Source organism: Sparus aurata, chromosome 5, assembly GCF_900880675.1.
Source record: "Sparus aurata chromosome 5, fSpaAur1.1, whole genome shotgun sequence".
In the NCBI taxonomy this organism is placed as follows: Eukaryota; Metazoa; Chordata; class Actinopteri; order Spariformes; family Sparidae; genus Sparus; species Sparus aurata.
Window position 1 is genome coordinate 32,956,592 of NC_044191.1, and position 23,839 is coordinate 32,980,430.

General features: G+C 45.9%; 1 protein-coding gene across 3 annotated transcripts in view; it reads left to right on the top strand.

Moving 5' to 3' along the window:
• The first annotated feature begins 1,347 nt into the window (after positions 1–1,347).
• cux2b (cut-like homeobox 2b) overlaps positions 1,348–23,839 on the top strand; it is a 95,739-nt gene continuing 73,247 nt past the window's right edge. Inside the window, exon 1 of one of the 3 annotated variants that reach the window (XM_030417314.1) lies at positions 1,348–1,854. In XM_030417314.1, the coding sequence (XP_030273174.1) occupies positions 1,792–1,854 (63 nt within the window). In that variant the 5' untranslated portion in view covers positions 1,348–1,791. Of the gene's footprint in view, positions 1,855–2,397; positions 2,679–21,604; positions 21,626–23,839 lie in introns of those variants that run through there. The other 2 variants (XM_030417315.1, XM_030417316.1) reach the window with 2 other exon arrangements.

The following is a 23,839-nucleotide window of genomic DNA, read 5'->3' on the forward strand; positions in this document are numbered from 1 at the left end:
GGAAAACTACGTACTGCCCCTTTAAAAATGACCTTTGACCTCAAATGGATGCAGAAATATCAAAATATAGTTAAAAAAACCCAATAATAACATATGAAATGTTAGATATCATGAAGTGGAGGCTTAAACTACAAGTAACAAAAACACTTTAATGGTTAAAAACATATGATTAGCACCTTAAAGGGGCACTACGTAGTTTTAGAGAGGGAATTCAAACTGAAAAACATTGTGGCAGGGTCCGCCACATATAAACAAAGTAAAACAGTATGAAACTGTGTCGTCCTTTGAGGTCAGTTTGTTTATTTAGTCTTTAAAGGGGCAGTGTGTAGTTTTTGGAGAAGAAATAACAACTCAGAATTTTGAATATTTACATTATCAATGAGGTAATAATACGAACTCAGACATATTTATCTGTTTCATAACTGATAAACAAGCTGCTCTCAGAGGTAAACACTGTTTGAAGCTAGAAAGGTGGCGGGGTCCGCCACAAATACAGTAAAATTGTGTTTATTTATACATAAACACACCAATGAGTGGAGATCTCCCTCTCTCTCTTCTGGGGAAAAACCACGTACTGCCCCTTTAAAAATGACCTCTGATCACAAATGGACACAAATGCTTAAAATACAGTAAAAGAAAACAATCACAACATGTGAAATGTGAGATACAATGAAGTAACAAAGTTGATCTGTAGTGATTATAGGACACTTTAACAGTTAAAAATATATGATTAGCAACTTAAAGGGGCACTACGTAGTTTAAAGGAAAGAATTAAAAATGTAAAAATGTTGTGGCAGGGTCCGCCACATATAAACAAAGTAAAAACAGCATGAAACTGTGTTGTCCTTTAAGGTCAGTTTGTTTATTCAGTCTTTAAAGGGGCAGTGTGTAGTTTCTGGAGAAGAATTTTGAATATTTACAATATTAATGAGGTAACAATACAAACTCAGACATATTTATCTGTTCCATAACTGATAAACAGGCTTTTCTCAGAGGTAAACACTGTTTGTAGCTAGAAAAGTGGCAGGGTCCGCCACAAGTACAGTGAAATTGTGGTATAAAAATACCAATAAATGAAGATCTCTCTCTCTCTCTCTCTCTTCTGGGGGAAAACTACGTACTGCACCTTTAATAGACTTTATTATCATTAATATTATTATAACTGTAAGAGTTCATTTATAGTATTTATGTTAACTTGTCTTTAAAGATGTGAACATGTGTGTGTTTTGTGCTTAATGACAGTGAAACACTTCCTGTTATTTTTACTATCCTGTAAAAAAAAAAAAAAGAAAAAAAAGGAAAAAAAAAGTAGGCTTGGCTAAATTCCCTGAACTCCTCTAATCTACACATCATCTCCGTCTTCTTCTTCTCTCCCCTTTTTTTTCCCAGACGGTATCGATCAACCAGGGGGGCTTTACGTCAGTATTGATAACTTTTTACCAAAACAAAAAAAATAAATAAAAAAAACAAAATAAATGACGTGATAGTTCCAGTTAATGTTGAGGGACGCTGACTCGGATACACTCAATCTTTCCTTTTTTTTTTTTATATTCTTACTTTTTCTGACAAAAAAAAAAGGGAAATAGAGAAACATCTTGTACTTTTTCTCTCCACAGAAACATGTCGGCGGACTTGTCGCACACATCTGCGTGCGAGTCTCGTGTCAAGTCTGTGTTTTTAAAAAAAAAAGTGGGACCGCTGATCGTAAACGTTGTTTAAACACGAAGGGGGGAATCCAGCCCACATATTTATTGCAGCCGCTGAAAAAAAATCTCCTCAATATCCCCCAAGATGGCCGCCGATGTAGGATCGATGTTTCAATATTGGAAGAAATTTGATCTACGGCGGCTCCAGGTTAGTGCTATTCTCACCTTTTTCTCGCCTTCTCTCCCCTCGCAGCGGCTCTCCTGCTCGCCTTCCTCGCCGCCGCGCGCCGTCTGGTTTGCGGGTGGATGTTTGAGGCGAGGAGCTTTGGCGGCGTTTGTGCATTGATAGTTATTAGAAATTGATCCCCTCTCCTCTTCTTCTTCTTCTTGCCTTTGTTCAGTTCAATCATTGATCAGCGGCGGAGCGACCGCGGAGCAGCCAGCACTGCCTCCCCGCGTTAGCCACACCGATCTGGGATCAGCACCGCGGACAGCACTGGGCGCTTTACTCGCGTTTTCTTGCAGCTTTTTCTTCCTCCCGCTGCTCGTTTTTCTACCACCGGAGCTGCTCCGCCGTACTCACACGTACGGAAACTTTTAATGCGCCTCTGAATCTGTTCTTTGGACGTAGTAGGCTGTAACTTTTTCTTTTTTTTTCCACCTTCTTCTTCTTCTTCTTCTTCCTCCAGCCTTCCTGAGCTTAATGTTTCATGCGGTGGGTTTTTTTTTTTTTTTTTTTTTTTTTTTTTTTTTTGCGTGTCGACGGTCGCTTTGCTCTGCGTCTTCCAAGCTCCTCTTAATAATTCTGGTAGATTTTTTTTTTTTTAATGCAATGTTGGAAGTTTTTATTTGTAAGTAAAGTTTGTGCACGTTAGACGTTTTTGTGCACGCGTTTTATTTCGTGCATAGCGTGCAAGACATCAGCGGGTTTGTGCAACATATTATCACAGAGGAGCTTTTTTTTTTTTAACCTTCTTCTTCTGAAGTCTTTAAAGCGCTGCAACACAAAATGTAAATGGAGAAATGTGGCAGGTGAGCGGGTTTATACTGTGTTATATCTCTACTGTGCCGTTTAATTTAAACATACAGCATGTCAGCTCTGCAGCCACTCAGCTGAAAGTTGGATTTTTTGTAATATTATAACGTTGATTTGAGGTTGTAGAGGAAGAGGGGAGAGGAAGAAAGCTAAACGCTGTTTTCAGTGTCCACTCCACCCCCCACCACCTCCACCACCTCCACCCTCCTCTCCTCTCTCCCTCAAGCCGCATAGGGCTGCTCGGCCGGGGGGGCTGTGTAATTGTATTCCCCGCTAATGTTTGTAAATCAGCCTCGGCCGGCTGCAAGGGCAACGTCTGCACCGTGTGACTGATGTACTGTAACATGAGAGATGACAGCAGCGTGGCAGTCCGGGTCCCTCGGAAAAAAAAAAAAAAAACCCTATACCGAGGAGGAGGAGGTGGAGGAGGAGGAGGAGGAATCAGATCTGGTGGCTCTCCGGTTGTCTTGTGTCGGTTCGGAGTGTTATTCCAGCTCCCGGCCGCTGGACCTCCTCTCCTCTCCTCCTCTCTCCTCTCCTCTCCTCTCTCCTCCAGGATGAGGGGATCCAGAGATGATGAGGGGCGAGCTATTGTTGTTGTTGTTGCGGCTGCATGTAGCGTCCTCTCTGCAGGCTGCCTTGCTCCTGACTCACCCTGTGGAGCCTTGCATGATAGATGTATATACATTTTTTTCATTAGATGTGACCGAGTGAGCCGAGGAGCTCAATCTGACCTGCCCCTTAAAGATCCCCCCGAGCCCATTACCTAGAAAAGTGATGTGGTGGTATATGATAATAATGATAATAATGATAATAATGATAATAATGATAAAAGGTGAGCCTCCTCAGCGATCACCACGAGGCACACGGCCGCTAATATAAAAGAAAATCATGTTTAAAAAATCAGGATACCTGCAAGAAAAGTGTCAGTTCAGGCTCGTGTTCCCTTGGATGACCTTATCCTCGTGGAAAAAATGAGTCACTTCGACTCCGCTTTCGCTGTGAAATAGTGGAGTCTTAAAAAAAATCCACTGCAGGAGGATTATTGTCAGTTTCCAAAAAGGTTGGCTGAATAATCCCCCCGCCTATAAGGTGCGTTCAGGTGTCTGCTGGTTATATTTCTATGAAGCGCAGGTGAAAAAAAACAAACCAAAACACTGGATCGTTTTGCAGGAACTTGCACGTAAGCTGCAAATGTCCACAAAGGTGAAAATTGGCTCGAACCACGGCGACTGCGATGTGCGCAGCGCACCTTGACTTTGTCTTCTATGTGCTTTTTGTCGCCGCTTTTCATCCGCTTGTGTTTAATCATGTAAAGTTCGTAGATTTGGCGGCGATCAGTTTGACCGTTTTCTTTCTCTTCCCCTCTGAAATTCTGCTCCATCCTTTTTTTAACGTAACGTTATCGTCAGCCGCTCTGGTAGCTGTATGTTCCTACGAGCCTCTGGGTTGCAAACAAGCCCCTGTAAAGCTTTAAAATGTGACATCGCCGTGCTACATGTGTCAGGAATCAATTAATTCACTTATTTCTCATTCAGTCATGGTCGGAGCCAGTTTTTCCTGGCCGTGTAAAATCACTACAGCTGGTTCCACCGTCCTCGCCCGTATAAGAGCCGCATCCCTGCGATATCCGAGGACATCTGAGATCTGTTTATTTTAGCGGTTCACGCCGAAACATTTATCTTCTCATTACAAGTTATTATATCAGTAAACTGAGTGTGCAGTTTTTTTTGGGGGGTAGGGGGGTGTTTGTGCAGTAGATTCGTGCCTCTGAGGTTGTACAGGATGAATAATTCACCTGCAGGCTGATGAAAAGAGGGCAGGGAAAGTGCGAAGCGCTGAGGTGGAGTGACCTTGGTTCCTGCTGGCTGCAGGTCACCCGGCCGTTGCTGTGGTAATCATTCACACCAGCCAGATGGCATTTCCGTGGGCGAGCATGAAAAGGACGGGTCAGGGTCTGTCCTGCCAGGTCCTGCCAGGCCCAAAAAACAACTCAGGGCCAATACGGTACCTGGAGAGAGAGAGAGAGAGAGAGAGTCGGGCCTGCAGGAGGACTTTGCAGAGCTCGGTGATAAGAACGCGTGTTCAGGTGGAAATACAGTCGTGGTTGTGTTTCCTGTAACACACATACTTTGGCCTTTAATCACACGCACACATGCAAAAAAAAAAGAGGATTTGCAAGGATATCATCAAAGCAGACCGAAAAGACTTTTTATTTGATTTTGACTTTAGAGAACTTGGGCTCCATGCCTTGACTACCAGTTACTTTTATCCCCTCTGTTGTTTTTTTAGCGATGGCGCAATGCTGCGCTCATACGGCGAAATAATGCTCCGCTTATTTGTTACCGGCTTTTTTTTTTTTTCCTCTTCTTTTTTTTTTTAGCCTCTCGTTTCCACTCTCTCTCTCTCTCTCTTCCGTGAATCTAAGAGGCAGTAGGGGTTTTAGATCAGGAACAAAAGCTTGTGATTGTACTACATTTAGCATGACTCAGTTGCTCTGGTGTCAGCTCTAATCCGCACACAGAGACAACAGTATTGCCAAACAGTGAAATTGCTTTGCAGCCTGTGAGCCTGGCTGCCTCCGCTGCCAGCCTGCTCTGTGTGCTGTTTGCCAGTAGCTCCCACACACACACACACACACACACACACACACATTCACACACAAACACACACACACACACAAACCAACCCTGCAATCTCAAATTGGCTGTGAAAATCGGTCTCTGTCTCCCTTTCATTCATGCTTTCATATATTTGTTTGCTGATATTGTTAATGTCAAATGCATCAGCATAATCTCATTGTAGTGGAGAGTAAGTGAGTCCACAGCGTCTCAGATCCTGTTTTATTTATCACAACGGCTGTGTCGTCTTATTCAGGCGCCCGCGATTGGATGTAACAGGCTTTAAAGTTGACCTCACCGCGGCGGAGGCTATACGTCGGCTCATTATCTCGTCTTCCAGCGCTCGTCTCCTCGTCGTCAGCTCTTTGAAAACCTCCTGCAGATTAAGTGCCGTGTTTAAAATGTAAAAAAAAAAAGAAAAAAAAAGCTGCCACCATCTTCGTAATCGGCGCCGTTTTTTTTTTTTTTTTTTTGGGGGAGTTGTTGTACGCCTCCCCCCCCCCCCCTCAACCATATAAACATTTCTTAACATGCCTTCATTATTACCACTTCTGTGAATCGATGGGTGGGGCATGTCTGTCACGGTCCCACATCCTTTCTCGGGTCGGCCCTCTCCTCCTTTTGACAGTGACAACAAAAGCAAATAAAGGAAAGAGGGGAGCTTTTACAGGACTATCTGGGGCAAATTGAGATGTGAAATCCAGGAGCCATAACCCCCCGGTACATAAAACGCAGGGAACATTAGAGAGCGAGAGGAGTGAAACAGACTTGAGCATTAAGCTGTTTAACCTCTCTGTGTAGCATTAGTGGTAGAGACTTCAAAGCAGATGCTTCAGCGTTGGAAGCAGAATGACAAATGGGTTTAGAGACAGCTACGGTGAGCATTCTCACAGGAAGACTAGGCCTGTCATTAATGTCAGCTTAATCACTTTGACCTTCCTTCAAGTAGATTTCCATACCTATCCAATCATTTTGCCGTGCTCGTGCTGCTGTTTGCAGACGGCTGTATGTGCTGCCGTTTGATAAGAGCGCCGTGTGATGATGTTACTGTCTGTTCCAGTGATTGTATACTTGAAAATGTCCCCGTAAGCTGGGAATATTAAAAGGATCGGCTCACATCGCGCTATAAAAAAACATTCCTTTAGCGCTAACGTAGCCGTTTAGCTTCGGTTTGTGACATCTCTGCCTCCAATGCATCGGTGCCGAACGCAGTTTCCTCCCCGTTTTGTTAAAATTACGGCAGCAGCGAGGGTCTTTAAAGAAAACCGAAGCCCGGACTCAGTGCCGTCCTCTAACATATCACTGCTCCTGGTGTCTCCCAGAAGTCAGACATTTAACTCCCTGATCGGCTCATAAAATCTTTTTTTTTTTTTTTTACTGGAAGACTGTTAAAATTAATCTTCTCCAGTGAAAATGGGGAATAAAGGATTTGGCTCTCCTCCTTCCACTTTCAATGCAAAATCAGAGATAAAGGAGCAGAACACCATTTTATTTAGAAGTGCTGCAGTAATCTAGCTAACTCACCGACGGCAGCGCTCCGGCGCGCAAGCGAAAACAAAACCTGCGCAACAATTTATAGCAATTTCTATGTATTAATTGGCCATATTTGAGAGAAATGTCAGCTATACAAGCCTGAGAGCGATTAGTTTAAGTTGTCCAATGCTGCTGGAGTGTTGATTCCTTTGTGAAGGACTCGGGTCAGGTTTTGTGCGACGACTGCCTCGTCTCAGTGCCTCTCAGCAGCTAACATTAGTTTACAGACGGGGTCCGCGAGCGTAATCTGACAACCGGCTTTAAACACAACACAGAAGAATAAATAATAAACAACATAAGATAGAAACAGAGTTTGGAACAAAGTTAAGTGTCTCGAGTAACAAATCCGTAGAAGATCTCTGGCAGTGTTATCAGTTCTGCACAGTTTAGTTTCTTACCCTACGAGTAAACCCTCTCTTTCAAGACCAATCGATAAAGGATCTTTGAAAAGAGAAAATAAACCCAACATCTCTGACGCTGTCGGAGTTTCCTCCGGCACCGGTTGGTTAATCGTCTTCGTGCACGTTGGATGAGTCGTGTCTGGAAGTGCAGCTACAGGTTAGCTGTTAGCGGTTAGCGGTTAGCTAGCTGTGCCATCTTTTGAAGTGGAGAGAAAGTCCTGAGTTGCAGATCCTGCTTTGCTTTCGTTTTTTTTTCCCCTGATTGTTTCCAGGAATTTCAGACAAGTTTTTATTTCTTCCTTTAAAAGATTTATATGAGCCGCGATGCGTGTGGCGATTGTGGATCAGGGTGCTGCAGGAAGTAGTTCCTACCGCAGAATTGTTCTGGTGGCTGTTTTACAGACTTGGACATTGTTATTCTGAGAGGAGACGTCGCTGTTAAATGTTTTTCGTGGCTGTGAACACCTCCAACCAAATTCCCATTCACCTCAATTTTATCAGGGTCGCGCAGAACTGAACCGCGACCAGATACCACTGGAGGTAAGTGAGAAAACATTCTTCGTAATGTCGCTGGATTGAAACCTTTTTAAACTACTTTTTGAACCAGGTTGGTGGAAATGATTGACATCGTGTGGACGTGTGATTTCAATTGTCGCGATTAAGAATCTTTTTTCTTTTTGGGGTAAACGCTAACTGAATATTTGTATTTCTGGAGGCTTGCTGTTTTAACGTCTTCTCTTCTGAAGCGTGGGGCCAAACAAAGCGCCGCCCCCCCTCGACGCTTCAGCAGGAAACGCCCCCCCCCTTGGTAGTTGACAGTGCTTCATAGCAAGAGAGACGCCAGATTTTTCATGGCAGTGCGTTCTCCGTTCCGCTGCCCCTGGGCTGGAGCAATTGCTTTGCAGGAGTAAATAACCAGCTTTAACAAAACTTCAGGGACACATTAGTCTGCTGGAGGATGGCTCCATGGCGGTAGGGCTGCCTCCTCTTCCCTCACTGTGAGGCAGGCGGAAGCATCAGGAGGAGAGAGGTAATGGCTCATCGGCATGGGTATAAAGCTGTGTCCTCTCTCCCCGCTGACAGCCGGTCCCATGCCCAGCAAGTCCATATTGAGCTGCGCTTCTCCGCCGCGGCCTTGGCTTTATTTGTTTTGACTGTCTGACGCCACTGCAGACGTATTGAGCACCCGTCCTTTCTTGTTCATTTTACCAGGCTTACAATGAATCCCACTGCCCTCCCCTCTCTCTCCCTCTCCCTCTCTCTGCCGCTCCATCTCTCGACCTAGCATGCCTCAGCTGTGTTTGGCAGGATTTCACTTGCTCTATTTCATGCCTCTATTGTCCACGTTTGTCCTTCATGTCTAAAAAAAGGGAAAAAAAAGAAGAAGAAGAAAACATGCCTTTATTTCCCAAATGCGCAAGTGCCGGGCTTTTTTTTTTCTTTTTTGGTGCCGAGTGTGTTCTGACATTGGTTGTCATGTAGCGTGAGTTAGCATGGTGTGAAGGGTGCTCCTGGGCCCCGGCGCACTCATGAGATCAATGCTTCACTAACCTTCTCCAGGTTGTCTTTGGGGGGATCTCAGGCACTCTCATTATGTGCCCGCTGCTCACAGTGTGTTTACCAGACTGGAGTAATAGTTATCCTGTGCATGCCACCCATTCGCGGGGGCCCATTTGTCCTCATTTGAGCAGGGAGAGAGAAGACCTCGGTGGTCTTTCCGAGTGTTAAACCCCGCGTTTGTTACCACTAAGCAGATGTGCTCTTATTTGTCAAAATAACACAAAAGGTGTGTTATAGCAAAAAGCAGATGGATCAGGGTTGTTGTGTTAGCCGGTCTTGTCTTTGTGCAGCTGCTACCCCCACACAGTTAATTACTCTCTTATTCATCCCCAACAATGGGAGGGGATAGAATAAATCTGAGCCGCGCACTCTCGCTTCTTCACCGGGAAGGTGCAGACTGGGACCCTAAAGCGAGCGAGTGGCTTCAAGAGGTACAGTTTATCATTTTTAATGGAGAGGAACAGGAAGTGGAGACATGAAGCTGGGCGCTGTGATTTATACGCCGCCTCAGTCGGGTTGGGGGGGGGGGGGGGGGGGGGGGGGGGCGGTGGTGGAGGAAAGAAAGGAGCAAGTCTATCTCCCTGTCCACACCTCTGGTTTGCAGTCGCTCCTGCTCTGATCATACCTCCCGAGGTGTTCGCGGCTCCTCTTCAACACCAACCAAAATACACTTGCACTTCATTCGAGCCTCTCCGGGGAAATGATATAAGAATTTGCCTATCTGACTATAAGCGTCTGGGAGAAAGAAAGAGAGAAAAAAAAAAATCATCCTATTGATTTATAATCTATTATTAATGTCAGCAATTATATATGTTAACACATGCAGTCTAATTAGTTATTGCTGGTGTGTAGGAGGCGCAGTCGCATCCCAAAAATCTGCCTCCTGCTTCTTCGCTTTCTCTGGTTTTGTTGTTTCCCTGAAAAGCCCGGTGATGTCATGCCTCCATTGTCACCTGTTCATTTACTTTCGTAGTGGAGGGCATCAGGGTATTGATTAGGGTTTGTAACTGTGTTAGCAGCTCTGCCGGTGTGTAATATAGGCCTTGAGGCTATTCTGCCTCTCCCGTTCAGTCTCACGAGTGCTTTCCAGACCTTGTAATCTTAATTAAATATGCAACTTTTGATCGCGACAGGGTCACTATTTTTGCATTTAAATGTGGTCACATACCTCACCCCCCCCCCCCCCCCCCCCCCCCCCCAGTAGAGAGAAAAGGCAGACATTTTGAATCTTAATGCACAAAAGGGAGAAAAAAGAACAAAGAACTGAATTGAGTCGCTCCTTTTTCAATTTCCCTTGTTAGCCTCCTGCTGCATTCCCCCTATAGTTTTTTCTATTTTTTTTTTCCAGATGAATTTTATGATATTTTCCTCTCCTCCCCTCCCCTCCCCTCTCCACCTCTCCCTCTTCCCCTCCCTCTCTCTCTCTCTCTCTCTCACTCCTCGGCAGTTTTCCCCAGACAGGTTCCACAGTGTTTTAGAGGGGATGGATTTAATTGCTCTGTGGGGATTGGTTGGCTGTGCCGGGCTCGGCTGTTTAATTAGTGTACCCTGCCGGGATTGGTTTAATGCTTCATGATCTTGAAATTGTCTGATTGTTCAGCCCTCTGGGGACTCTCCCTGCCTACGTAGGCCAGCAGGTTTAGCTAAACATTGCTCCAGGCTTCTGCAGCGGGAGGAGGAGTACGCCTAAGGAGCCGAAATTTGGCGGAGGTGGGGGGTCAACTTGTATGACAAACCAGGGGACACGCGTGTGAAGTGGACGGGCCTTGTGGGTTCTCGCGGCTGCGGGAGATCTGCGCAGACCTCACAGGAATGTTTACCCACCAGCGTTCCACCCTCAGCTTGATGCTATATGGAAATGATCCTATTGACTATTAATGCAGCACCAATATTTACACTGTGATACAGTGTTTCTTTATGATAAGCGAGCATATGATTTTCAGCCGCAGCCAAGCAAAATAATTTGCTACGCGTGTGGTTCCCTGCTCGGCCCACACAGAATTCAGCGTTGAATGGGCGTCTTGTATTTTGCTTCTTCTTGCCGACTTGTTTTTTCGAGTGCAGGAGAATCTCGCCTGCTGCTGATGAGGCCATCGGGATCATTTCACGTGGATCCCTGAATGATGTGCTTGGTCACCTTGAGTGAGTGGAGCTCCGGGGGAAATTACATTTGTGTAAATGGGCGCGGGGTGTGTCTGCATCCCCTCCGTAGCCTTCCGCGGGACGCCCTTGGTTTGGTTCAATCGCGTCATTGAGGTTGACCTCAAACCGTAAATGTGCTTGGCATTAGATCCGGGATAAAGGAATGGCGTGCGTCGTGGCGGCGCAGTCCAGCACAGATAGTACCTACTGAAGGCTAAATTCATTCCGCTTCATCAGACTTATCGAGCACGCTCACTCAAAGAACTCAACCTTCAAGTGCATAAATCTCTGGTAGGCGATAATAAGAATACCTTCCTCTGCCTGGACTTTATAATGTATTTGTCCTCACGGTGACTGATGACTGAGTGTTCTGGCGCAACAATGATTACTTTTTTGTCTGAGAGCTTCCTATGAGAATCCTCCAGGTTAGATCACGTATGCTGCTGCTGTTGTTGACTGGATCATCTGCGCTGCGCCCGGGAGGGTCATTGCTGCTAATGCCCGTGTTCACGATTGTGTTTACACCCTTCGGAGACACCGGGGCGGATGCACGTGATCACCAAGGTGATCGGCCACATGGCAACCCGAGCCGCTCCCAAATGAGAGTCGCACCCTGGGCTTCATCCCCCGTTTTCTCTCTGGGGGAGATGCCCTGATTACTGAGTGACTGTGTGCCGGAGTTGAGGGCCCTCTCCAGCTGTTGGGATTGTTTGTGCGGCGATGATAAGGGGTTGTGAGTAATCAGGGTTGGGTTGTGTAGACGATCTTTTAATCTCTCTGTAATGAACATGGTTCAGCTGTGTCGGGACGTTTGATCCATTTGTGATAAATGTTTCTCACTGCACTTCCTTTTCATTTAGCCTTTAATAACAGCAGAATGTAACAGGAGCTCTGGTCATATTGGAGATATTCATGGCGTTCTGTTATTTTGAAGCAGGGGGGGTGGTGGAACACCGGGTCAATAGTGGATCATGGTCAAAGTCAACATAGATAAGCTCTAAGACTTAATATTGCCGGGCTCCTTCTGCTTGGAAGATAAAAATATTATTGCATCCCAACGCCATCCCCCGCTGCCTTTTGGGCAGGGTGTGAGTCCAGCGTCCGTCTAGACGCGCGGCGTCATTAACCTGCCGCGACCTCAGCCTCTGATGAATTCGCTCTCACATCCCCTGAAGCCTAGCGTTAGCAGCCCTCCTCCCGTCCGCTGGGAGCTGGGGCTCCTCTGGACCGGCCATTAGAGCCACTAGCCTCTACTGGCAGGCATTAATAGGCCAAGTGTCCGGAGCCTCTCCCAGACTGCTGAATAATTCAGACCGTCTGGGCCGTGTCTGGTCCCGGGGCGCGGGGGGGGATGTGAACTGGGGAGCAGGGTGCAAGGGGCTGCGTGGAGGTGCAGGGGTTAATAACAGGTCTGCCTCTCTGTGTCAGCAGCTGCTCAACCCCCACCACCCCGAGCGAACGCACACCAACCCCACCCCACGTATGAAAGAATCCTATTCAGTTGATTAGATTTTTCAAAATGGATCAATTTTTAATCAGCGGAGCATCTGACTACGGTCAATACCATTGTCGCTGGGAAGACAGTTGCTGGACAGCCGTCTTTATTTACAGGAATGTTTGTTTTTTTTTTTACTGTATGCAGATGTAGAGGCAGGAAATGGCTCGCTCAGACCACTGCACCACTGCAGTCCCCGGCCTGTCCGGGCAGGGGTCTGGCCTCATCATGCATGTCTGCAACAACAACACCAGCACCAGCAGCACCACCACCGAGGCTGCAGCAGATCCGGCGCTCTCTGATCGTGCCCTTTGGAAGATCGGTTCTGAATATTTATCCACACCAGAGCAGAACGGTGGATTAGTCTAATGTCTCTTCCCGTGCAAGTGTGGGTCTGTCCAAAGAGACTTCTCTTACCCATTTGCATCTGCATAAGTAGTGAGTAGGAGTGAGGAGGCAACAAACTAGCTGTAATACTGCCATCAAAATTTCATTGGGCTGTGGGGAGACCCTAACATGTTAAATAATGAGGAGCCCATAAACTTAATGTTCAGAACCTCTCCGCAACTGCTGACGACGTCTAGTTACGACTCGATACGTAGGCAGAATTATGGGGGGATAATCCTCCTTCAGCGCGCTCCTCATTTATGCACATCTGGTTCTTACACCCAACCCCCCAAATATGCATTGTCTGATCACTCCCAAGGATCCGTCAGTATGCAAGAGATCAGAGTGGAGAGCTTATTACGAGACGCTTAATACACGTGTGTCCGGCTGTGCAGAGAAACTTCACACACGCACCGATCGGAAACACCAAAATACCAGAATATGTATAAAACAATAGACTCCCCCACATTGTTCTTCTTTTAAAAAGAGTGAAATGTTTCAGTAAACAAGGTCAAATGGTGCGATGTGGTGCGAGATCGATAATGCTCTGTCCTGATGGGGTTAAATCAATATATCCAAGTCAAAAAGATGAATCAATGATATGACAACAGGAGCATAATTAAAAGTGGGAATAAAAAATATCACTCTGCTGCTGAAAAGATATTTCATCCACGACCCATTTAGAAAAGTAGTCTTTTAATCCTGAATGATCTTATTTATCCCAGACGTGCACCTTTGTTGAAATAATACACATATTTAAAAGGAGTTTACGTAGAATATGCAGCTATTTCAACAAGAGGTAAACTGATTATAGGCTCCGATTATCTGGAAGATGTTCAGCATTTTTCCGATTATTGATATCGGTGATTTTTGTCTGATTTCCGATAAATTAAGCACATTTAAAATGTGCTACTTTGGCTCTGATGCAGCTTCCTCTCACTCAAAGTCGCGCCCACAACAACATCTGCAGATTCTGATTATTTTATTGTTTATAGGCTACTGATCAAAGGAACTGGGAACTAAATGTATCCAATAGATGTGGTGGGGAGGGAGAGCACAGTAGCAGAAAATGGAAAGTACCTCAGAATCGTACTTCAGCAAAGTTCTGGAGTAAATTTTACTTTTGTTTTTTCGGTCCCCCCATATTGTTTTTTCAGTCTCCTTGATTTCTAGTAATCAGCATCGAGCATCAGTCGACCCCCAATTTGATCTGCGTAGTTGACGGAACAAGCTAAACCTTTCTGCTGTCACAGCGAAGAGCTGGACGTGCAGAATTAAAAAATGACGTGATTAAAAACTAAAAAGCAGAAACCGGTGGGATCCGTGCACCGTTAAAAACTGTGGACGAGTCGTGGAGAGCTTTTTAAAATGCCATAAATGTGCCAAGTGTTTCTTTACGCGTTAGCTTAAAGTCTTAAATTAAGATACCTAACATGGGTTGGCTGAGAGCGGTCGGAGGGTTCGTAGTCCCGAAACTCTTTCAGTAACGCTGCGTCAGTAAAGCACGGATGTGATACATGTAAATCTGGAGGTGGTTATCGACTGTTGAAAGGGGCCCCGTGTCGTTCTGGAGAAGAAATCCAAGCTCAGAATTATTATATTTACAATATTAATGAAGTAATAATACAAACTCAGCTGAATAACTGAATAGACGAGCTGCTCTCAGAGGAATACCAAGAGTTTGTTTACTTAGTTTAGGCATAAAAAAGAGAAAATCAAAGCTTCTGATTAACATTTCAACCCCAAAACTACCCAGCGCACCTTTTTTAAGATGTTACTTGAGTTTTTCCAGATATAAAAATGTCTAAAATGATCATCAATTTATGCAAAATGATTCTCATCCGTCACTGAACCTATGCATTTTGAAATATGTATAAACCGAGTGGTTTGGGAGTTGTTGGACAAGTGATAGAAGTGTTTGTTTCTCTTTTATTTCACGTCGTCGTCTGCACATAGAACAAGATCGAGACAGAAATACGAGCTGAAGGACAATGAAGCAAAACAAAAACAGTCTGATAATAACTGTTATAATAGTCTAATACTGAAGCATTTTCTCAAAACAAATTCAAGTGCACTTCATAGTCATGAGAGATAAAAGACTGAGCAGACGACGCAGATCAATACGACAAAGGGACTCGGAAGGCGGCGATGGAAACGCAGGAATAAAATAAACAGAAGGTTCCAGCTACAAAGATATTAAAACATTAGACCGCCGTCAGGAAGATCAGATCCACTTTACAGAACATAAACGCGGATCTTAGCCGGCGGAGCGGGTGAAGCAGATCGGTGATCAAAAAGCAGCAACGACTCTGACGACACACTGAACAGCCGAGCAGACTTTTATAAAGGCTGCTGTGACGGATGTTTTGTTTTACAGGCACGGTACCGACTGAACGGGCTCGTCAGGAATCCGCTCAGCCCGAAGTGAAGTCTCTCTTTCTCCTGTGGGAGTAGTTGTTTTCATCCAGCTCGAGTTATGCACGTTGTTGACGTCATCTCGTCGTACGCTCACCAAAACCTGTAACTTAAATCTAAAATCTCTAAAATCGTAGAGACAAAATAAACCAACTCTGCTTTCACATCCCTGCAGCCGTCAATATTTATTTTGATTTTGATCTCTTTTAGAACCTTTTCCGAGCTCACTTGGCTCCATGTTGGTGTGTTGAGTGAGGCGATGACGTTTGAACTCGAAGATATTTTTCTTTAATTACAATAAACTGAGATTTTATTGACTTGAATCGACATCACGTGTGCGATTCGTGGTCCAATTCAAGCAGGATCAGAACATTATTTGTCTCTCTCTCTCTTTGTTCACTACCATACAAATAAGTTCCCACTGGGAGGGAAACTGTGCGTCATTGATGCAAAGCAACAACATTTTTTTTTAAATTAACACGCTGCAATTTTCTCAAATGTGCAACTCTCGACAGAGACGTGAAGGACTCGAGGTGACTCACTCCTTCGACACCTCCGTCATCCGCTCTGGTAAAAAAAACCAATGTTTTTTTTACCCAATCAGGCGCGTGAGTCGTTGGATTTACGTGTCATTGTACTTTACAATCGCGCAATCCTTATTATCGAACCCTGCTGCATGCATACAGATAGATATAGCTGCTGCAAACGATTCTGAAGAAAATCTCTTTTATTGGCGCTTCAGGTCGGAGTTGCCGACCCGAGACCAGAGCGTCGTTACCTGACGACCTGCGTTTTAAATCTCTAGAATCGTTAAAATAAATTCTGTCATCACAGTTTCAACTAACATGAAACAAGAGAAAGCTTTAATAAAAACCCGTCAGTATATACTGTTATAATTGGCACATTGATCGCAGCATACAACATAATGACTTATTGGCGTATTGATTGTAGTATACGATATAATGATTTATTGAACGGCGCAGGCGCGTATTGACGTAATGACATACGGGGAATGACACTGGATTGACATAATGACATTCTGAGCCAGCGAATTAATGCGACGCCGGCATCGTGGCACACAGGCGGAACGGCTTATTGACGTAATGACACGTTTGAATACTAATGTTCATAATAAAAGGTTCCTCTGCAGCCTTGAGTCTACTGGTGAATATTCTTTTTACCTCAGTAGAACGATATTGTTGAGTTTAAACTGTTTTGAGCGTTTGTGAAAAACTCATGAATGACAACGACTCAAAAAAAGCCAAAAAAAAAAAGGTAAAATGAAGTGTCCATTTTCACATAAATGCTGTTGGATAACAATCTTTTATCGCTGCTTTACTCCTGCCTCATATTTTCGCTGCTCCACTTTCTGACTGACTGATTAAGAAAAAAAAAGAACACAATATAAATCAGATGGTGTAACTTACAAGAAAGACTTTTGCAGAGTTCAGACTTGACACACAAAAAAACCCCCCTGTCCTCCGTCTAATCTTCCTTTTTCAAGCGTCAAACTTGGGGGAAAAAAAAAAAAATAAGCGGCAACGCTTTCACCAAGGAGTACTTTATTTTTTCGCTCACTAATGAAAATGTTTTGAATCTCTTCGCCGCCGTGCCAATGGCGTTGTTTTCCTTCTCCTCTCTCTGATTATAGAACTGTATAAACTGGGCGAGATTGTGAATTCTTAGCTGATTGCATGCCCGTAGCCATGCACTTCCTCTGCGTTCGTTATTCCAGACCCTCTTTCTCCTGATAGCCTCCTTTTTTTTTTTTTTTTTTCTTACTTCCCAGTGAGATGCATTGCACTTTATATGCAGTTATGCTGAATAGGTGCTGATGTATGTTGAAAAAACAGTTTTGCAGGTGCCCTGTCAAAATGTGCAGTGGATCGGCAGTAACACGGCTCTGTTTAATATGCTATCAATCAGCTGCTGGATTCCCATTTGTACATACAGTGTTATGAGTCTACTGTTCCCCAGACTATCTGCACACTGCTGGTGTTTAGCTGCACTCGTGTCCTCCACCAGCGTGTCCCTATTGTCTGTTTGTCTGTTTAATATGCAAAGGCGGTCATTCAGGGAGTCATTTCGGACCAGTGTAAACGAATCGGCAACAATGATTAGCTGGCGCTGCAGAGGAAGTGTCCATCATTGTGTTAGTGCATTTGGAGACCATCGCTCCTCCCTCAGGTCATCTCTGCTGCTCTCTCAGCCTCGTGAAACACCCACCCACCCCCCCTCCCAAAACAAAAAACTGCACTGGAGTAAATACAGCGTAAGTGGAGTTACTTAATGGGAGATTTTGCATGCTTAATTGCAAGTATGGATTGCAGGTCCATTAAAAGACATCAGTGTCTCGGAGAGTCCGGCATATAGTTTGAATATACTTGAAATGGATTGATCCATTGACTTCCCGGCTCCCCTGTCCGAGAGAGGTAATTAGAAAAGAGGAACGCCGGTTTTTTTTGGAAGAGGATTTTTTTTTGAAAAACAAGAAAATAAAACATTGTTAGTATCCAGACAGTCCCTGTTTCTGATGCTGGATGGTTTTGTTTGTTCAGTGTATGCGAGCGTGCTTCAGGGTGGCACCGTAGACGTCCTGAGGGAAATATCAGGCTTATTTATTGGAGCCTTTTTAGCCCCAGCTCAATAGCAGCAGTCTGATGGCCGGGCTACAGAGGGACTATCTGGCAGAGGAGGAGGTGGAGGAGGAGCCGGGCCTGGCGTCAGCCCCACTGACAAGCTCTTATTTACCGTCCAGATCTATGACTCATTTTATGTACCTAATCGTAAAGCACTGAGATTTATCGGAGGTAACGGGACGGTGGGGAATACCCCAGGAGACTGGCAGATTCAGCCCCCCCCCCCTCCCCGTGCTGCTCTCCTGGCTCGGCTTCAGGTTCGCTCTACCTGGTCCGAGCATGCCAACACCTTCTTGGAAGATGGGTAGTGTCGGAGCCCAGATGAGGGAGTCCATATTTCTGCCAAACATGGACAGCTGATAGCTCATCTAATAAAGGAGAGGGTCATAAAAATCGGACAGGCTAATGGATGACTCTGTGAGGATTAATAACAGCTTATTGGTCAGGTGCGGTGACCTCTTGCGGAGCTGACAATGCGCCGGCCAACTGGGCTCTCGCCGCGCGCGGCACATCGGCGGACGACCGAAACCGATAAACATAATAAACACTCCACCATATCCTCTTCTGCTCTGGGTTACCAGATCCCGGGTTGTGTGGTGCAGCTGAATTCTGTTGGTTTATAAATAATGTATTAACCTAAGGGAGGAAAAAAGGTTGACAGCCTCACTTACCATCAGTTTTTGCTCATGTCTGCCACTCCGGTAACGGCAAAAAGGGGGGAAACAGCACAAAACAAGGAGGTATTGTAATGCTGCCTTTGTTCTGACAGGAGCGCTCTCTGGGCCTGTTTTATATTCCTGCCGAAAATTAAAATTAAACTTTCATTGTTGTGCATGCTGTTTAATCCAATAACGATCTGATGTAACAAACTGCCGTAATATCTCTCAGCATACTTAATCGGAGCGGACTTAGCCCTGTCACTTTATATTAACCTCTGCTGCAACAGGAGAAGGGCTTCACTAATCTGCCATTGTTGGGTTTGGCAGTGTGTAGCTGGTGCAAAACAGATTTGGCAGTCAGCGCGAAAGTAAAGGCTTTATAATGACAGCAGGGCCTCTCCGCTATTTCAGCTAATAATGTCAAAATCTAATAATGCTGTGGCCCTCGGAATTAGACGGGGCGGTGAATGGGTGGGAATGGCGGCGGCGGCGGCGGTGGTGGCGGGAAAAGGATTTCGGTGGGACGGGCCTCCTGCTCATTATGTCACTCACTTTTTTTTTAGGGCTTGCCAACTGGCAAACGATTGAATCCCTAATGACCTTTAAATTCTCTGTGTGTCCGGGCGCAGTCGCTGCCGCGTTTGCCGTGTATTCTATTAAAAATGTACACTTGTGAGGGAGTCGCCGTCCTGACATCGTAATGAGATGCCAGTGGATATTAAGTTCACCAGGAAGCATCGGAGCAAAAGGCGAGGGGGCGGGTGGGGGGGGCCTACAGAGAGCCGGCGAGCAGAGTGACCTCACACACCGCTCAGCAAGGCAACATCTGCAGCGTCATCAAAGCGCTCGCCTCCCGTGTGTGTGTCGCCCCCCTCCTCCTCCTCCTCCTCCTGAACGCTGTCTTGTAACTTAAAACAAAAAGCCGATTGGCTGCTCTCCCTGCCTCCCCTCATCCCCACCGCTGCGGATGAGGTCTCAGCCCGGGAGATAAAATAGCAGTTATTTCTCATGTGCTATGCCATTTTGTCAGTTTGACTGTTCCACTTATTCAGTGTTTTTTGACTTGCTGAGCTTGAGGGGATGTGAGTGCCATTTCGCAGCCAGATCTGAGTTGTGTTGATTGAATTAGACAAAGTCGGAAGATAATTAAGAACCGCAAGGCGCTGCAAAACTGTCTGCTTCCAAACTGGTGAAAATGAGACGCTGCCACATCAATGAGCTAGCTGGCTCTGCTTGATGTCAGTGGTGGGTTATATCAGTTGACACCCTTACCTCCTAGTGCTGGAGCCAGTTTCCTCCTTTCCCTTTAATGTTTCTCCAAATATGATTAATCACAGGCGGTAAAACCGCTGCTTCTGACAGTGCACCACGTTTGCACAGCTTTGTTTGTTTCTTTCACGGTAGTAATATGATCCTCGGCTGCCAAGTGTAGTTTATGGCATCAACACAACCCCCCCAAAGAGGTGTGTCTGGGAGTCAAACGGGAATCATCACCTAGTCCCGGAAACATCGCTCATACTTTACTTAAGTCTGCATTTATATTTTGGGGTATTTTTAATGGGTGGGTTTCCAGCGTTGACCTCCTGATATTCTCGAATATACTGCGGTAGGATTGCACATATATTTTTTTAAATCCCCTCCTGTTACACCCAACTGTCCTGTAACCGTTCAGCCAAAAGGTGAGGGATAGGGAACTACTGCTACTTGGCCTAAAAAAAGCATAAACTTCCCAGCATTTAATGAAGTATTTTTAGGAGAGACAGTTTTTTTCTTCTTCTTCTCAGAAAGTCATTCATGAAGTGTGAGGAGGAGGAGGAGGAGGAGGAGGAGGAGGTGGTCGGACAGTTGGCTCCGTCTGATAATGTGCCGGCAGCTCATGTGCATTCAGGCACTTCTCAACCTGTTTTTTTTTCTATTTCACCCCCATTTTATTCTTCGCCCTATTTTATGGATGTTGGCCATGCTGGTGCTTCTTCTCCCGTCGTTTCCGTTGCTGGATAGGTAATGTAGCTGTGAGGTTAATGTTGAGGATCGTATAGCTCAGGCACAATAAAATTGACACCGTGAGACCCGGGGAGAGGTACGTTTATGGCAGCGCCGAGCTATGTGTCTGCCTTTTGTGTTTGTGTGAGCTTGAATGTGGAGGAAAAAAAAAAGGGGGGGGGGGGGTTGTGGCTGTTCAGAGGCCCCCCCCAAAGGGGCTGGACTGTGGGCTTGGAGGGTGGGAGCGCGGTGGAACATGGGGTGTCAAAGGCTAATTTTCAAAGCCACTCACGGGCGCTCATCTCTCACTGTGAAGTGGCAAGCGTGGCAAGTGGCTTGCACGTTGTCATGGATACTAAAGCATGGGACCCCAGAGATGGGGAGCGGGGGGACGAATGGCTGCCCTGTCTATAGGATTCCTGTCAGCTCCGGCCTGATAGATGGCATTGACGGATCATTTGTCATACTGTAATTGTTCTCGGCAAACACAGAATACCCACTAGTATAAACAGTAGTGTGCCGCTGGGCTAATAAAGCGGGAAAATGGAAAGGGATTCACTGATCCACTGCCTCTTTCACTTAAAGAGACAATGGCTCTGTTGTCCAGGCAAGGCGGTCTGATTAGAGCTGCGAGGGGCTGAGAAAAAGCCCGGCCGAGAGAATAAAACAAGGCAATCATAAAGCAAACGGCAGTCACTTCTCTGTATCGATGTGGCTAGGCGGGGGTGAAGTCTGTGAGAAGTGTTGACAGCTGAGGGAACAACAGGAGTAGGTCTAGGAGTGATTCGTTTTCTCCCCCCCTCTCTATTTGGCCACTGAAACGGTGGAGGGAGAATGCTTGTCCAAGATAACAAATACAGCACAAGTGCAGATGCATAGCTGGGACTAGGAGCTCTATCTGCCAGGCTCTGAGATAGCCAGGCGCCTGAGCCGGGTACAAATGACTCCGGGTACAAAGGTACTATTTGTCCACCCTTGTTTTGGTATGGACCCTGTGTCTCTGCCATTACTATTGGGATAGACGTAGTACCATCTCTCCGGCTGGAATGCTCCCCTCCGCCACGGCTTTGTCTGCGCATAGGAGCGCCAGACATGCGTGACTGTCGAGGTATGTAACGGGACATGACCTGGGATTTCTAACGCGATCTGGAATTAGCTCGACCCTCCCCCCCCCCCCCCCCTCTCGCTTTCATCAGCTGTGAATCTGTGAGAGATTGATGATGGTGGCCGAGTGCCAGGGCTCCAGCTGGACGCAGCAGTTCAGAGTTTAAAGGGACAGTCAACGCCAAAAAAAAAAACCAAAATGACATATTTTTTTTCCTTCTCAGCTGCCGAGTTATTTATCCATCTGGATAGTTTTATCGTGAGATGCCAAGTTTTTGGGAGACATCGGCTGTGGAGGGATGCCTGCCACCTGTCAGATGTGATAAACTAGATGGTCAGCAGCGACGTCTCTTTCCAGATACAATTACCCAGATACTTCCAAATCTCCCACGGACGTCGTTGTGAGCGAGTTTCATGTCGGAACTATTAAACTAACTAAACCCGCCGACGTTCAGAAGGAGGCGTGCGTCCACTCAGGGGCGCGAGGCTTGTGCTGGTGACAGCTTGGGTTGTAAACAAGGGTGTCATATTAAATCTGGACACAGTGTTGGAGGTGTAGCGTAGGAAAGCTGCTCAGTGGCACTTTGAAGCAAAAAAACTTGACTTCCTGGGTATGAAAATGACCCTGAGCGTACGCATACTAACTTGAATTGATATTAAATTCCTTGCGCAAACATGTGTGGCGTACTACATGAATTAGCTGTAATGTTAACTAGCTTAGTTAGCTCACATAAAGTCCATGAGTAGCTGCATAAATAGGGACAAAATAGCGCCAACGTTTAAGTGCTCACAACGCTTTCTGTGGAATATCTTTAGTAACCTGGAAAGAGATATCTCTGTGAAGTTTTAAAATGTAGTTCCATTGTATTGAAAACATCTCTAACAAGGCCGTTTAGCGCCAAGTGCTCGGCGACTGCGTTTGCCTTCGATGATATGATGAACTGATGGTTTTCCTTTACCCACGGTTGAAAGAGCGTGAAAACAGGATGTGGAAAGACAGGGAGGGAAAGAAAAAACAGGAAAACAACGGCTCGTCACCAGTTGTGTTTATTCTCTTCATGTCTGTGACATATTCTACAGATACAGACATTAAAACTGTGGTGGAACGCTGGGATGATGTCGATACGACCGTCCACAGGTCATTTTCACGTCTGTTAAAAATGGGCGAGGGAAATGGAAAGCAAGATGTACTTAGCGCACTTAGCGCAGTCCTCAGGCGGTCAGTGCTCAAACTTGGTAAACTCGCACCAAAACGGTCTCAAACATCCCTGCAGACGGGATACAATATGCATTTTTGGATCTGTGAACTGTCCCTTTAACGTGAATCCTCCAGCACAAGATTTTTTCTCGAATTATACCAAAGTTGTCAGGCGCTCACACTCCCCCGCACTCATATGCTCGGCTCATACTTACCCAGTTGTAAGTGTGTTCGCGCAGGAGTCGGTCAGTAGGTGTGCGACGTGTTGACTAATGTGTGTGTCGGAGGATGGAGGCCCGAGTCCCGCGGCCCCGGCTCTTGTTGTGCGGCGAGAAGGAGCGTCGCCGGCACTCCTCGTGGAGCACTTCACCCCTGCTGACTGTACCCTGACACGCTGTGACGCCTGGAGCACTTTAGGCTGACCCGGCTGCTCACCTCCCGCCTGATGGACAGATTAAAGGACCATTAAGCATAATTACTGTTTCAGTTGGAGAGGCCAACTCATCCTGTCAGAAATGGTTACAAATTGCCGCACCTCTGCCCCGCGTGCGGCTCTTAAATTCTGAATTTCATTACATTTGTCTGCTTTTCTTACGACCAGAACGCGCTTCGGGCTTCGACAACGACGACGCGTTCGGTGAGAAGAATGTGCGAAAAAAAGGCAAATGAAGAGTAATGAAAATAAGTTAGGTGTTTCAGCTTTTGTGTTAATACGTGCCCCCCCCTCCCCTCGCCTAGGAGCCAATCAAAGCGAAGCCTGGTGGCTTGTGGAGAAGGAAGTGTGACAGGTAGTTTGACGTGATCCGGAGTGGAGCGGTGTGAGTGTGTGGTCTGCTGCGCTGTCTGTCTGATTATGTAAAATGTGGTGAGATGGTGTAACATTGGCTGGCTGTTGCAGCGGTTTGCCAGCTCCAGAGGGCCTGTTGCCAGTTTTACATGAGAATGTGCAGCAATGCCTCGTAATGTTCTCCTCTCTGTATCCATAAGAAAACCCACACTGCCGCCCTGGGGGAAATTGGT